This window comes from Bolinopsis microptera, chromosome 13, assembly GCF_026151205.1.
Source record: "Bolinopsis microptera isolate Bmic1 chromosome 13, MBARI_Bmic_1.0, whole genome shotgun sequence".
Lineage (NCBI taxonomy): Eukaryota > Metazoa > Ctenophora > Tentaculata > Lobata > Bolinopsidae > Bolinopsis > Bolinopsis microptera.
Window position 1 is genome coordinate 8878101 of NC_087084.1, and position 16450 is coordinate 8894550.

General features: G+C 35.8%; 1 protein-coding gene across 2 annotated transcripts in view; it reads left to right on the forward strand.

Moving 5' to 3' along the window:
* The window catches only part of LOC134824697 (matrix metalloproteinase-15-like), a 75931-nt gene that overhangs the window by 22591 nt on the left and 36890 nt on the right, over nt 1-16450 (forward strand). For both annotated transcript variants that reach the window (XM_063836668.1, XM_063836669.1), the window contains 4 exons: nt 1374-1405; nt 3399-3492; nt 4525-4588; nt 16281-16352. In XM_063836668.1, coding sequence (XP_063692738.1) covers nt 1374-1405; nt 3399-3492; nt 4525-4588; nt 16281-16352 — 262 coding nt within the window. The remainder of the gene's footprint in view (nt 1-1373; nt 1406-3398; nt 3493-4524; nt 4589-16280; nt 16353-16450) is intronic.

Sequence of the window (16450 nt, forward strand, 5' to 3'; positions counted from 1 at the left end):
AGGTAATAATTTATTTAGTCTCTTGAGTCTTGACATTACTCAAGAGTTAGACGGGTTCCTGCTAGTCATTGTAAAGTCTACGGACAAGATATAGTCAATGTACAGTACTCATATTTTAACATTCAATACAACTGAATCAAGAAATATGTGATGCTAATGAAGATGGGATAATAATCCCGGGTTCTTCCAAAAATGCAAACTTATCAGCCTCGTCAGGTATTGTTAAATCTAACCTTAAAAAGCACTTGCTATCCCTCCAAAATTGAGATGACCCTAATACATGGTAACTAATCTATATTATATCTCAAATTCAGAATTCTACATCCGGTTCGGCTCTGCACACATGATATCTCTCTCTGCCATGAAACATGGCTAACCTTTTAAACTATGATTTAAAACCTAAACCTAAACTAAAACTCAACTGGGCTCTCCTGTGTCACCAAACTAGACCAATAAGCAATTTTAGATTATTATTTTTTTCTATATTTGTATAATAAGTATATATTGACGTAGTGGATGGTTGAGGGGGTTTCAAGCACAGGTCACTCTCAAATCCTAAAGATAAGCAGTGGCCTATGGCACTTGAAACCTCTTCAAACCTCCCCTGATTTATTTATCATTGATATTGTTTGATTGTGCCGTAAAAATATTTGTTTTATTAATATTTGTTTTATTAATATTTGGTTTATTAAGAAACGTTACCAGGAATTCGACATGTTAAAATCAAATTCCTTGACCATACCAACTATGTATCTCTTCATATCTCAGATGCTTCATGAATCACATTCAGTGTACCGCCGCTTACAGTTACATTATCACTTCACTTTTGGTAAAAATTAATACCATAAAATCGTTTTCCATTCTCTGCTCAAAAAGCCACACATTTTGATCAGAGTGCTGTCACAACACTCCAATTGGGCTTAACTCGTTGCAACCAGTCGAGTACTTTGGGCCAGGAGGAGAGGGAGAGCGAGGAGGCATCTTCCAGGATTAAAGCAACAGCACTGTCTCAGAACCAGGCCACGCTTCCCAGCAAGTAGTCTCTACTTGTGAATATCTGAGGGATCAAAGTTAGAAACTTGTAAAGCTAGGGGGAATATCTAAACTTTAGATCTGAGGGATCAAAGTTAGAAACTTGTAAAGCTATTGGGGTTTTCGCTGTGAAGTCTAGAAAACTTAGCGTTGATAAATATTGTAACTTTTAACTTACTTTGTCCAACATATCAAAGTAGAGAGAAACACTATCAAGAGACGACTTGACCAGCGTATTAAGTCACAGGCCACCCCCACATAAACAATAACGCACTTATTCTGCGGCAAATATTAATTTATTAATTTACTCTATAACGGAAATAACGCTCTATTAATTTCAGGATTATTAACAGATGAAGAACAAACTGCAGGGGTAAGTAAACGGCTTATTTTAATTAGACGGCTTACTTTATGATATAAGGCACGTTTAGTACACGTGCCTTAATCCTTAAAACTATGGGCCATATGGGGCCACAAATATATATGTATGTGAATTTTTCCTGTTTGTGTTATTGGAAATACACATACAGGAAAAAAAGGAACAGTCTTGTGACTAATGTTTTACAAATGAATTAAAGAATAAGTTTCATTTATTAATAATGGAGCGTCTTTTTATTATATATATTAATGAATAACAGTTATTTTTATTAATAAGTGACAGTTATTTATATTCATGAATAATAGTTATTTATTATATGAACGTCCCTTTATTATAAATTAATTTTTATTTAATTCGTTCGCAAAACATTAGTTCCAATATAAGGGATGCCTTTTTGTCTAGAATCCTAAATTCTGATTTCAGAGATTTATACTAACCAAGATTTCCTGACTATCATACTATTTTCTCACGTAAATTTATAAGCAGGTGCTGAGTAATTCAGTAAACTATTGTCCGGTTCCTTCGAAAATTAACATAATCATATTAAATTCTTTAATTGTACTCAACATAAAGAGCTTACATTTATTAAAATATGCTTGACTCCGTCGCTCAGCATATCCGTTTAATATTATAAACAGCATCTAAATTGAACACAAATGATGATGACGACATATGGGAATCCAATAAGATCGCATGTATAATTTACATGGCTAAATGTACAATAATTTAGATCAGAACCAGAAATATAATCATACACCACTCATCATACACCACTCTATCTCTTCATCGAGAACATTTTCAAGACTTCATTGTTCGTCATCTAAAGCGTAGATGTACAGAACATACCTATGCTTTAATGTTAAGCTGTTATCATGTGATACACACGTGACATAGACACTCCCATCTTTTAACAGGAGGCCGTCACTTTATGTAATGCTGGGTTAATTAATGTTTTAAAGTTCTCTTTATATAAACGGAGAATTTATATTTATTGGTGGCACAACAAGGTCCAGATGAAAACTTAAATCGGTTGTAACTTTGGAATAGTAAGGTTTACTGACTTGGTAAAAATGGCACGCTTATCTTTTTCTAGTTTACACTTTACACTGCATTCCTTGCAATCTGTCCGTCCTATTTGAAACTCTTGACTAATTGACGGCTGGCGGCATGTGTCGCTGATGACATACCGACATATACCATGAGCGTGCGGAGCATGTACCGACACGGTACCACTTTGGTACCCACTTGGTGCCCACACCTCCCAAACCATTGTACCGTGTCTGGTTTGTGTCAGTCAGCAGTCACAGTTTGTGTCAGTCAGCACATGTCCACCCACCAGGCCACCAGACACAATCACTCCCACTTGGAGTCATATTCGTCACGGAATGTCAGTGAAATGTCATCTTCGTCACGGAATGTGAGTTAAAGTGTTCTTGAAGTGCTCCAAAATCCTCGCTGAGTTGGAGGTTTGTCTGACATTTCGTGTCCGAGACACATTGTCATTACTGCTGACTTTAGAACAGAGAGTTGGGAACAATGAGGATAATTCAATGCGAATGTCATGCTGTGATTGTAAATTTAATGGTATACACTATACTATAATAGATATTGTGCAGCCAGGATTCTTTGGGTTCAACTCAGGCGGTGACAAGTAAAGAAGGTTGGGGGAGGCTAGGCTGGGGAAATTTTTGCAGGGTCTGGGAAGTGGGAAGCCTTAGAAAGTGGCGAAAAAATGGCATTTTTGTAAATTATCACCACACACTTCACAGTTCACTTTTGAGACTGCACGAGTGAGCAGTATTTAAAAAATCATACTACTGAGTACTGATAGATTCTCGATCGCGATTAATTATTATCTAGTAAATGTAATCATGTGATGGTCAGGAAATCTATATGTGATTTAGAGGCCTTAATAACTATTTTATCTATCTCTAGGTCATTTTGAAACCGTTTTGAGGCTATTTTTAACCATTTTTCCTCTCTTCAGGTGTATCTCTGTAAGTTTGGGTATCTAGAAGATGGTGGGGACTTGGTGGACGCCATCAAGGAGTTTCAGAGATTCGTAAAATTCAAGCCTACAGGTAATTGTCTTTTGACTTTTAAATCCTTCATTTCTAAGCCATTGGAAACTTTTGCCACGTTTTTGGTGTGACTTTTGTTTTTACGAATCCATACAATTTCCACAATCCTGATATGTAAAAATGCGATCATTTTCGTTGTGGTATGTTCGTTAACGTCTGTTAGTTTTTTTGCAAGATTGAAGTCAGACACAACACCAAACCGATGTTGTATAAAACTTTTAGGTTTTTTAAATCGGACAGGCTTTTTCGGTATCTTTGATGATTCGTTTGTATTTATTTTTGTCTGTTCTTATCAGAGACAAACCTTCTCAGCTGTAGAAGTCAGTCTACAAAAACGTAGACAGATGGTTTAATTCGACCTTAGCTTCTCTTTCTTCGCAAATATTTACCAGAAACCAACCTTCCCAGTTTTATTAGTGGTATATTTTTGTCGGTGTCTTTGTCCGACAATCTGTCTGTCAATATGTCTGTGTCCTGGTTAGAAGACTCGTGGAGACGTTTGAACTGAAATGAAACTATTCATATTCCACCAACAAGTTCTTATACCCGAAACAGCTGTAACTCATCGCCGGTCGCTGGATACATATCGAGATACTCACTGCAGCTTGTAGGTGTACCTCAATAATACAGCCTGTCATATATCTAACTTTCATGTCGGGTGCAGTGCATTTGTGGGTCTTTGTTCCGAGATACGTATCAGATATCTGGGGTTTAACAGATCAGGTCATACTGACAGCGTCAGTTTTTATACAAACAAAGCAGAAAAGTCACGTACGATGCAACCAGCCACCACCTGTTAAGTGTTTTAAAAATAGAAATAGGTCGGGTACTGATGTTTGAACTCGACCGCAGCACCTACCTGATTTTAAACTGGAACGGCAGACTTAAACAGGGTGTATAAAGTCGTATTATAAAAAGCGTTGTAGAACTTTCTGCAGAATTCTCCCTATGTAGTGTTTACAGTCCTCGGTTTTAAAACTTTTAATTGTACTGCACTTTTCAGCCGTGTATTAACTTAGTTTTTACCTGCAGGGGTATTAGACGATAAGACGTTAGCGCTAATGAAGCTACCGAGGTGTGGGGACAGCGACAAGAGGTAATTAAAACAATTAATTAATTGAGTAATTAAAACAATTAATTAATTGAGTAATTGAACAACCGACAATGTCTTAAGTTAGGATTATGAGAGTGAAGACTCTTAACTCTCATTATCATTTATACTTTCAACAACAGCTGAACTTACAACATCGTATTAGCTTTCATCATCTTCTCATCTGTCAACATCGTATTAACTTTCATCATCTTCTCATCTGTCAACATCATCTTAACTTTCAACATAATCTTAGGTGTCAACATTATCCCAAATCTCAACAGTACCCTGAATTTCTATATCAAGCTAATTTCTAACTTTCGCCCGATCAAAATGTCAACATTCATTTATCTAAAGTCTGACTTCTAGGTGCCTTTATGTTTTTAACTTTCATATAATTACTTATGTAATTCAGTATTGTAAGCACATAAAAAACGTGAAAGGTTAAGCTCTGAACCTGAAATTTCATTATCTCTACCAAAATTGTGTGCAAAAATTACAGAACTGGCCATTTTTCTTATTTTACGCGTTTTCCGACCCGATCTTAACCACCAAAAAGTTATGAGTCATGAAGAATCATTGGACCCTCTGTGAACTTCGTTGTCTACTGAATCATAGATACTTTTAAAACTTTTAACACCATTCCAATCAGTCACGCTTTGTCTTTGTTAAAACTAAGGCCACTCCATTGCTTTTTACCCTAAGATTTTGCTGGTTTTTCTTTGTAAAAGGAATAATCTGAGTGCCTGCTCAACCTCAACTTGTGCAGAAGATCTAGACCGCGAAAATATGACAAATTTATATGAAATGGATTGAATTAAGAAATAAGTACAATAAGGGTTGCCCCTATTTCCTGCAGTGCAGCTGACGCCGCATATAAAGGTCCCATAACTCAAACCCCAGTTTTCAACTCGGTTAAACTACAGTTTAATATAGTCGTCTCTCTCTATCTCTCTCTCTAACTCTCCAGCTCTCTCCAGCTCTCTCCAGCTCTCTCCAGCTCTATCCAGCTCTCTCCACGTACAAATATGTCTTGCTAGAAATTATCACTTCACTCTTTAAAAAGCCCGCACTATTTACTTCGTCTAGTTTACTCAGAACCCCAATAAAAAGGCACCCTTCTTCAAGCTGTGAGGAACGGTTCGAATACTGCACTTCCTGCAACCCATCCAAATACCCCAAATACCCCAAATATTCCTAATATTCCTCATAATCCTCATATTAGTCTATCAATTATCAGAACAACAAGTCTCTGTCCTAGACTCACGACCACCTCCAACAGGGGTGTTTACTACTGGTCCTCTCTAGGAAGTCATGTTAAACTGTGGGAGGTCTATTAGGGTCTGGAGGGGTAGGTGGGGTAGGTGCGTCACGGGGGGAGCTGGTGCACACTTGCACGTGCAGATGTAGTGTCTAGTGCACGTGCGCGGGGCTACTTCAGGGAATGTTCTGATGTATTGTCAGATTATTGGTAATTAATTAATTAAGTGATTACTGATTGTAACGGCTGATCGGCTGATTGTCACCTTGCTGTGATAAGTATTGTACTAAAAGTAAGTTGTAACTAGAACTCGATGGATAAAAGAATTTCTCTGGGTAGGTTACAAACATTTTTACAGAAAAACAAGCCCCAGGTTTATTGAAGCTTGCGCACGTGATTTTTTCCTTTTCACCCTTTTGAAAAAAGGCAATAGTGAAAGGTTACGAATGGACGTTTTTGCAGAAAAACGTGGATTTTGGGGATTGCAGTAGGTGGGTCAAATATATGTCGTGTTGCTTCCGTTCGTTACCATGTCAACTTGCCGCGCGCACGCGCGCGAGGATTGCTTGCGGAGATGTGGTGTTTAGCTAGTCTGTGGTCAATGAATGCGCGGCGCACGAGCGTATTTTAAAGTATACTAGTAATGTATAATATTTTGTAATAAGCCCAACTTGAACGTGGCACGCGTAGTGTATTGATGTTTCAATATTATTATTATAGCTGATTAGAGCTTATATTAATAGTTATAGTGAAATGGAAATCTAGCGTCCGCCAAGACGAAACAACGGGCGCAATTCTTGTTGGAGATAGTAGGCTGATCTTTCCTCATATTTTTTTGAGAATTGAAATTCATGGCAACTATTTCAAAATAGTTTTCCCAAAAAAGGATTTTAAATTGGCGTATTTTTTCACATAGTGAAGTCAACAAATTTCTCTTTATCTTCCAATAAATGTCGCCCTCGACTTTAATCAACCTTTTGTTCCCCCATGATCATTCGCAAAAACCCGTACTTGAGAAAGCTGGTCCAAAAAGCTTTCTGAAGCGATTATCTGATTTTCTGGTCTGACACTCCCGCAGAATGACTGATTTATCAGGTCTGCACGTCAATATCATGTCATTATCCAATCTGAACACTCAAGTGATGTGTAATGAACACTCAAGTGATGTGTAATGAACACTCAAGTGATGTGTAATGAACAGTGAGGAGAGAGATAATGAACACTTAAGAGAGATAATGAACCAGCAGATGTGAGATCGGTTCATGTTTATTATACCATTTGGTGAGAGGCTTTTGGGCAGTTTAGACAGTTTTAGAAAGTTTTAACGACAGTTATTGATTAGCTGTTGCGTTATAATACAGTAATGAGTTACAAACTACCGTTCAGAGAACACAGCGTGGCAGTTACTTGGTAGTTGAGTGGAAGTGTCTTAATCTTTACTATTTAGTGGTAACTGTGAGAATTTGTACAGAATCGCGTGAAATGAGCCATAAATTGTGTGCAATGAGTAATGAGTCGTGTAAAATGAGACTGAAATAGTTTTAATGTGAAAACACCAATTAATGGATGAACATCTAATATTATCTATATTCTGTACACTATGGAGTTGCTACGAGCTGTTTACACAGTTTACAGCACTTTCAAGAAATAATTTGAGTATTTTTAGTTACGCTAGATGATGTATGAATAACCTTCTCCTAATTTTTATAACAAAAGGACTTGTAGTCTAATCTAGGCACATAATCGGCTCCAAACCTGCAATTCTCTTCTGAGACTTTGCACCTTCCCTAAAGTTTGAATTACCGAAAAACGCTTGGAGCAATATTTTTGCATTTATACATTTGTGCATTTATAACCTTCTCCTAAGTTCTAAGAAAAAGAATCGGTTATCAGGCTAATCTAGGGGGGGGAGGGGGGTCATGAGTACCCCCCCCCCCCCATTCCCTAATCTGGATAACTGTGGGAGTCTTAAATGTACAGTGAGAATTTCTAAAATATAAAATTTCAAATCCTAATTGACAAATCAGCCTCTCATCTTCACACTGACACACTATATACTCCATTGATTACAGTAAATGTTCATTGTCAAACCCTGACAAATAGTATTCAGACTCCAATATGGTACATTTCCGGCGACGATTATTCGCCCCTCCTCCCTCATACAAACTGAAATCAGACTGAAATGTACCACAACAAATAAGGTGTGATCTGACGACAATGAGCACCGAGAGGAAGTTAGGACTATGAGGATATGGGCTCATTCACCTCATCAATCAACAAGCTAGATTTGAGAATTGCCGCCTGAGGTTGAAGTTTCCGGGACATTACGAGTAGTCGTACCAGGGATATTACTATATCCACTATGTCTGCATAATATACCGGAAATTAACATTTTATTTGTCACGGCTTATTTAGGATGATTCACATTGTGGTTATTGGCTATTGATATTACCTACTTCTACCTACCTATTGCTAATAGTAATAACCACTCATATCGCTCTCAATCAATGCTTCCACTGGAATCAATATTAGGACGCAGTGAAACTATCGGACTGTATGGAGGTATGGGGACTTGCCACCTCATGGCAACAATAAAATATATTGACTCTGTTACCTTGTTTCTCGTCAATATGGCCCTCTTTATAATATGGTTATTTCTGTTTAAAAGTCTGAATAGAAGGGACAAATAGAATTAGAGATAAGAACGAGCAGGAGCAGGAACTTGGCACTGCTACAATTTGAACTGTTGTTGTTCTTCAGGGTCTCATTCCGAGAATATATAAACCCTTAAAACTACCACTTTCCCTTAAAGCGCTTTTAACTACCGTTCACCGAACCTTGACTGCGGCTTTGTTAACAAGGTTTGGCCGGTAGAGGGTCCGCAGTAGTCCCATTACCTTAGTATTGCTGTACAACTACTACAAAACCTCAAATCCAGCAAGTTTCTGTGTACGCTCTGGCTAGAAGTGGGTTGCAACAGTTGAAATATATCCCCTAAAACGCTTGCCGTAACCCTTGGTTACGCTGTCATGGTTTCTGAAGGGCATGAACAGTCAACCTGTTACACACATCACATTGCAACAAGTTACAATTAATTACGCTACACCCAGTTTCAGCTTATGTCCTTATGTTCTTGCTGTTGTCATTATCCGGGCCTCTACACGCGGTAAGAATGGGTTTAGCGTGTAAGAATAATAGTAAATCAAATTCTTTTATTGTAGTTAATTATGTTAATAAATTTGTCGAGTATATTGATTTTCGAAAGATATTTAAAATGGAACAAGTTACTAAAGCTGCACCATTCAAGTCAAAGTATCATCAGCAACCTACATTGTCCTACAAATACCCTCCAACAATCAGATCTAAAGTACTTAACTACAAAAAAGTATATAATGAAGCTAACATTGACTCAGAAACATTGAAATGTAATTGTGCATCAAGTCGTTATACAGACCCTACTCATAAACATGTCATTACAGGAGAGCTATCAATGATCAGTAATGATAAACTTCGTAATCTCCTAATGAAGGGATTAAATTATAGAGACCAAGCTAAACCATGTACTGAAAAAGCTTTAAAATCAGTAAAGACGGCACTCAAAAGCTATTGCGATAAATTGTCTAATTTATGGCATAAACCTATAGAAGAGTTTCAAGAGTGGAAAACACTAATCATAGAGCAAGTGAAAATTCAACTGCAAGGAGCTAAACCATATCCCTATTATTCAGTATTATCAGATGTTGAAGTCTTAGCAGATTTAGATGAGCTTCATAAAGATTTTGTATTGGTTCCTACCGATAAAGCCAAAAATAATATTACTATTGTTTGTAAAAAGTTCTATATTAGTATGATTGAAAAGGAATTATCATCGAATACATTTACTAAAGTTAATCGTTCAGAAGATGATATAATTAATGAGCATAAAGCATTCTTACTTAAACATCGTATTAAATTTGATGAAGATAATAGCAAATTACCTTATTTATATATTACACCAAAACAGCATAAAAAGCCAGTCGGAGTTAGATATATAACGTCTGGTAGTGGAAGTAGTTTACAACAATTATCAGTCTATCTTAGCATTTGTATTAAATCTATGCTTCACTCAGCTAAAAATAAATCTATATATGATAATAAATTTCACGTTAGAAATGATTATTTTGTTATTGATAATAATGAGCCTATCTTAGATTTTCTTAGTTATGATAATACCCAGAAAGGTTTAAAGTCTGTCAGTACTTATGATTTTTCAACTTTATATACATCTATTCCTCATATTCAATTGAAGGATAATCTTCGTATGTTTGTAGAAAGAGTATTTGATTTTAAAGATAAGTCTTATATTATTCCTAATCTTTATACTAAGAAGGCCTATTTCTCTGATAATGTTAGTAAAAATAAAGTTCATTTTTCTAAAGATACACTTTTGGAATGTCTTAATTATTTGATTGATAATTCTTATGTTACTTATCAGGGTCAAATTTATAGACAAGTTATTGGAATACCAATGGGTACCAATGCAGCACCACAAATAGCTAATGTTTATTTACATGTTTACGAATATAAATATATTAAACTTTTGATAGAACAAGGGGATACAGAAAATCTAAAAAGATTAAAAGACACATTTCGTTATCAAGATGATTTGATAGTTTTTAATGATTTCAATTTATTACAGAATGTATTAGAAGATATTTATCCTAAGGAAATGATAGTAAATAATACTAATATTTCGGCTCGTAAATGTTGCTATCTAGACTTAAACATTAGTATTTATCAAGGAAAGTTTAGAGTGACGTTATATGATAAAAGAAAAGATTATAATTTTAAAGTTATATCTTATCCTTTTTTGGATGGAAACGTTCCAAATAATTTGTCTTATGGAATATTTATTTCTCAATTAGTACGATTAGCCAGAATTAATTCGACACTTAAGGGTTTCAAAAATTGTGTTACCGAACTTTTAGGTAAATTGGTTGCGCAAGGATTTAAGTTAGCTGCTTTGCGCAACAAGTTTGTCAAGTTTTATAAATCAAGATTAAATATTTGGGGTAAATATGGTAGTGATATTTATGATGAATTTATTGAAATGTTTCAATCACCTAATATTATTTTGTAATTTGTATCGACATATATCGTTTTTCAGTTATATAAGTTACCTAATATCTATTAATTATTCTAGTATTTGTGATTAATTTGTATTGATTTATTATTTGTGACTTATAAATTAGTAACCATTATTTTACCGTATAAAAAATTTTTTTTTGTCAAAAATTAATTTTATGAAGGAGTAAGTTGACAAAAGATGCGCATTCGTATATTCATTTATTGCATGTTTAATTTGTTTTTTGTGTTTAATTTACGATTATTTGCATTTGAGATTCTGCGATTTAATTTATTTTGTTGATTGTAATGTTGTGATATTGCATAATTTATTGTAAATGTAATATATGTTTCAGAAAATTATGTAATGTAATGCGATGGAGGTTCTTTAAGCAGGCAATTCCAGTCCAAACCCTGGAAACATGACATAAAGGATTTGTTTTACTTGTTGCATGAAAAGCACTAATATAAAAACATAGAAACTCGCTCAAACTTACACAGATTATCCGTTCTATAACCACCATATTTTATGGACAGTTTAAGGAAATCGTACGGTAGGATACGACATAAACTATTGTCCGAATAACCTATTTTCTGAGTCGGACAGATGTCGCTGTCGGACAGATGTCGCTGTCGGACAGATGTCGCCCAATCTCTACACGAGCTTATACGAAGAAAGTTTAGTGAGCTTCACGTAAACTTGTCCGCGATATTATATCAACCCTTACACTGCAGTTACCAATTAAATAAAGCACTAATAAGCAGACAATATGCATTACAATATGTGATTGACAGGTTAAGTAAGTGGGTAACTTGTATATGTAATATAAGTATGTTATGTAAATATGATGACATATCAAAGTTTTTGTGGTGTCTTCTTCAGAGACGTCGCACTTTAAATGCCGTATGTTTTAGCGGCAACATGTAGTTTTACATGTCATCTCGAGATCAAGAGTTCACAGACACTGTGTAATGTTTGTCAGCGCAGTTATTGTAACCAGTCACAGTAACCATAACAACAGTTACCGTTAGTAACAGTAACCAGTAACCAGTTGGTAACAGTAATCAGGCCAGGGTCGTGACCCGTTAACTCTTATTACAACCTTCATCTAATTTACGTTGTTCACGTAGAAGCTCAGAAGTCAGGGCTGCAGGCCTGATTTGGTACTCGTGACGTACACATGTCAGATTGAAACACGTAAACATCTTGTAATACTGACATAGCATAATTTCAATGTATTCTGTCGGACTTTAAGTATAATTTTAGTAACTTATCAGTGATTTTATTCATTAATTCATAGTTTAATGATAAGAAATTCAAGATAAGCCGTTGTAAAATCCAGCTTTATTTAGAGGTTGCCATCTGGTTTCCAATTTTTAAACCTTGAGTACGCAAAATTATGAACAAATTAAGAAACAAATTACGTGAAATTGGGAGATAAGGTCCGGCCATGTTACCTTCAACAACTCAAATTATAATTCTACCCATTTCCTTTGTAGCGAGATTATCACTATAACACTATCCTGATACATAATATAATACTCAAGGTGACTTCAACTACAATATCAGCACTTATTAGGAAGTTCTACATCTGTAATATCGACATACAATTAACAATTTCTCTGAACCTGTTGACAGACGGCGCGGACACTGTCAAACCCTAGCAAATCACAGTGGGGTGGGGGCGAGTTGTAACATGTAAAGTGGGAGCTTGTAGGCCGGGGGCGGGAGGGGCCAGGGGTAATCTGGGTGGGGTGGAAAATATCTAGCTCTCAATAGTATTTATTCTATTCAGATTCAGATTAGTCGAGGAATTTGATTTAGGAGTCAGGTACTCAAATATAATATGTGAGTAGCTCTTGTTGAAAATTGTCGTACATATTACATATTATATTATGAGTAAAGTATTATGAGTCATGAGTATATCACTGTCCAGACATAAAAGTTCTGCAGTAAGATCCTCTAAAAGTGTGCTAAGCTGGAGAAGAGTAGAGTAGAGGAGAGGGGTATGGTTACAGTAGACGTCAACAAGATGAGGGTATAACAGGGTGTGGTCAGGAAATGTCTGGGAGTTTGGAATATTAGTAATCTGGATAATTTAGATTAGTCGTCTGTGAGATATGTGAGATGATTAATCTGGATAAGTCATGTTAACTTTTTAATATCAGATTAAGAGTATCTGAGTTCTAGTCTGATTAGGATTTTCTTATCGTGAATAATTCATTTAATTGATGCAGGAAATTTTTATCTACAGGAAACTGAAACATAATTAATCTAGGAGATTATGTTTAGAATTCAACTTTTGATCATCTTCATCAGATAATTTTAATTTCCGAAGCGGTCTAAACTTTATTTTTCTACATAAAGTCTATTTCAGATTCCTGCAAGTCTAAAATTCCCGTATTAATTCAGTGACGTTTGTAACACATTTGGGGTACGTGGGCCATTCCTGTCAAGCTTGATTAATTTTCATTGCAGTCAGATAAATAATAAAAAGATTCCCCGCAAACATGTAGGTTCAACTATGCAGCTTACCTGTTTCTCTTTTGCAATTGGCCGTAAAACTATGCGAAGAGAAGAGATAATACGGGGCAATGTTTTTGAAAACTCCTGCGGAATTTATTAGTTTTATCTGGAGCCCCCCAGGAATCCAAGGTTTATAGGCCCAAGTGAAAGTTTCAGTGAAAAGTCCGAATTTGGTAGAATATCCAAAAAATTTATTAATTTATCCGGTAAATTTAATCTGCTTATCTCGTGTTATTGTGTCAAGATGGTTTAAAATTTTTAGATTCCGTCGGGTGAGATAAGTGTTATAATTCACGCACCACGTGACTTTGTGATCACGTGACATAGGTTATCAAGTATCTTTTGGATAACTTCCGAAGAATTCGTGAGTTTTAAATGCTAAAATGTGGAATCAATCATGGGAAAATGATATTTTCTCAATCTTCGGTCAGTTGTTTAAGAAAATAAGCGGCATGTCATACGTGGTTTTGGGAGCTAGGTTATCTTTTGAGCGTGGATAACTTCCATGGTATTCTTAAATCCTGGCTGCGGATTCGATCTCATGGGAAAATTGATATTTCTCTATTTCATTTATTAATTTTCATACAATTCTTTCTTAACCATGCACGTTTCAAACAAATATTTGTCAATTAATTCGTAAGTCTGAGAAATATTCTCCCATAGCCAAACCCAAAAAGCAACAGCATACTTCATGCTGAACAAAGAAAGCTTCAAACCTAAAAAATTTCATACTTTTTAACATTTTTGGAACTCGACACCCCGTTTATCTGAACGTGTAATTGTAAACATTTTCACATCTTTCCGGTCTGATGGGCTAAACTCTACTGTGAAAAACAGTACTTACTTAGAGACATTCTTCTAAGATTGTGACGAAAATGTTTTAAACAGTCTTCCAAAATATTTTCTTGTAAACATCCGGCCAACTGTATTTGTTGGCAGAGAGATGTTTCTATTATACCCCAGGTATTTGGTTATAAAAGCAGAACAACAAGCATCTCCAACATCTCACTAATAGGAGCCGTACGGAAATATCCCCCGCTTTTTTGTTACCAGCGATCAATAGAAAGACTTCCCCATTCATTACATTCTGCAGCCAATTCACTAATCCAATATAACGATGAAACACAATAGCGGGACACGGTTCTAAAGTTCATGTCTCCATTATTATGTTAATTCACAATGTTATAGATTGGTCGAGCTGGAGGTATTACGATGGCTTTGTTTAGCTAAATACCAGTAATTTTAGAGTTTCAAACGAACCGTTTGTTTAGCTACATATATACGGCGACATTGAGCCAGTACGTGGCTTGGACGAAAAAAAAACGTTGTAAAATTCTTGGTTTATAACACGAATAGACGTGCCTTGTCATTACTGATTACATGACATTTTTTCTGTGGAATCAAGAATTCTGTAGAACTCATACATATTTATAAATTAAAGTTTGTATTTTTACAAATATTCGGTTTCCGGAGCCTGGCTTATCCTAATTAATAATCTCACTCGAATCGGTAACACTCAATGACCGCAACCAATATCAACTCCTTGGTGAACTCCAGGTTCAAGGCATCCTTCTACCATGCATTACTCCTCCATGCCTTGATAATGGTGTAGTGTGCAGACAACATAACATTTTGTGCATATAGGTTTCATATAAAATTGCCCACAAAAAAATGTGGAGTTGCAGTTAGAATTGCTCTTGTGTAGGCAACAAGGTTACCAGGTTACCAGGTTACCAGGTTACCAGGTTACAAGGTTACCAGGTTACCAGGTTAAGGATTTGTCTACCCCTGTACTATACCCATTCCTCCTACTACGTAAATGACGTGGAGTTTTATCTGATATTACCTAAATTCGTGCAGAAATGCAGACCTCTTATTAATTTCTTGGATATCCAATTGTTTAATGTTATCAAGATTCCTATTTACAGCGGAGTTGATTTCATAAGGCACTCAATACAATATACTGGCTCTTCCGCTACTATTATTTTTAATTGAAGAACGATAATTCGCCTCACTTGAATACAAGATATGCGAACATCGCCAGAGAATTTGTATCTCGGCCATGCCATAATTAGTAGTCATTGACTTTGATTCTATTTAAAACCGAAGCCTAACTTGTCCCATTAGTACTTAATAGTTAATGACTACTGACTAGACTTCCGTAATGTCACTCCATGCTATTCTGCCTACAGTCAATGTACAACGAACAGTTCCAATGTGTACCAAGCTACCGAGTAAAGTTACTGATGATTTAGCAGTGTGAACTAGGATTCTGAAACCCAGAAAGTTCCTAAATTCCTAATAAGTTCCTAAATTCCTGAAAGTTCCTAAATTCCTGAAAATTTGGTAATAATTGTAAAGTTTTAAGTTGGTATTCCCAGTAGTAAGGTAATCAATCAACACTCTGCAAATTGTAAGGTATTATCATTTTAAGTATTTTTATCGTAATTCTGCGTGCAGCTTCGTGCCCAAATCCCATAAATAAATGACGTAAAATCTAGCCTGTTCAGCGATATCAGTTTCTACTTTTACTGAATTAACCGGTAAAAAGATTTGATCGAATTTTACTTTTGATTATACTCTTGAAGTAGGGCGTGATCTGATTACGTAATCACACCCTTACATCATCACCAACATTCCACACATTTTTGGGTTCTGGAAAGTCGGTATTAGTAATGTAGTTGTACTGATGAGTTGTGAAACATATACATATTAGGAAATTTCATCACTTGAATTGTTGGAACTTTTGTGGTGTATATCTTAGGTTTTAAAAATAGCATAACATCTGATGATTTTACTTTTCACAGGACGCCACTGGAGGAAAGGAGGAAGAAACGGTGGGCAAACTCCAAAAGGAAGTGGGACGATCCAGAGTTGAGGTGGGTTTTTACTTTTTACCACATAATTGAAATTTCCTACTGATCTAATTCCCTACTAATCACGTTGAAGACGAGCAATTGATTTGTGTAATAATATG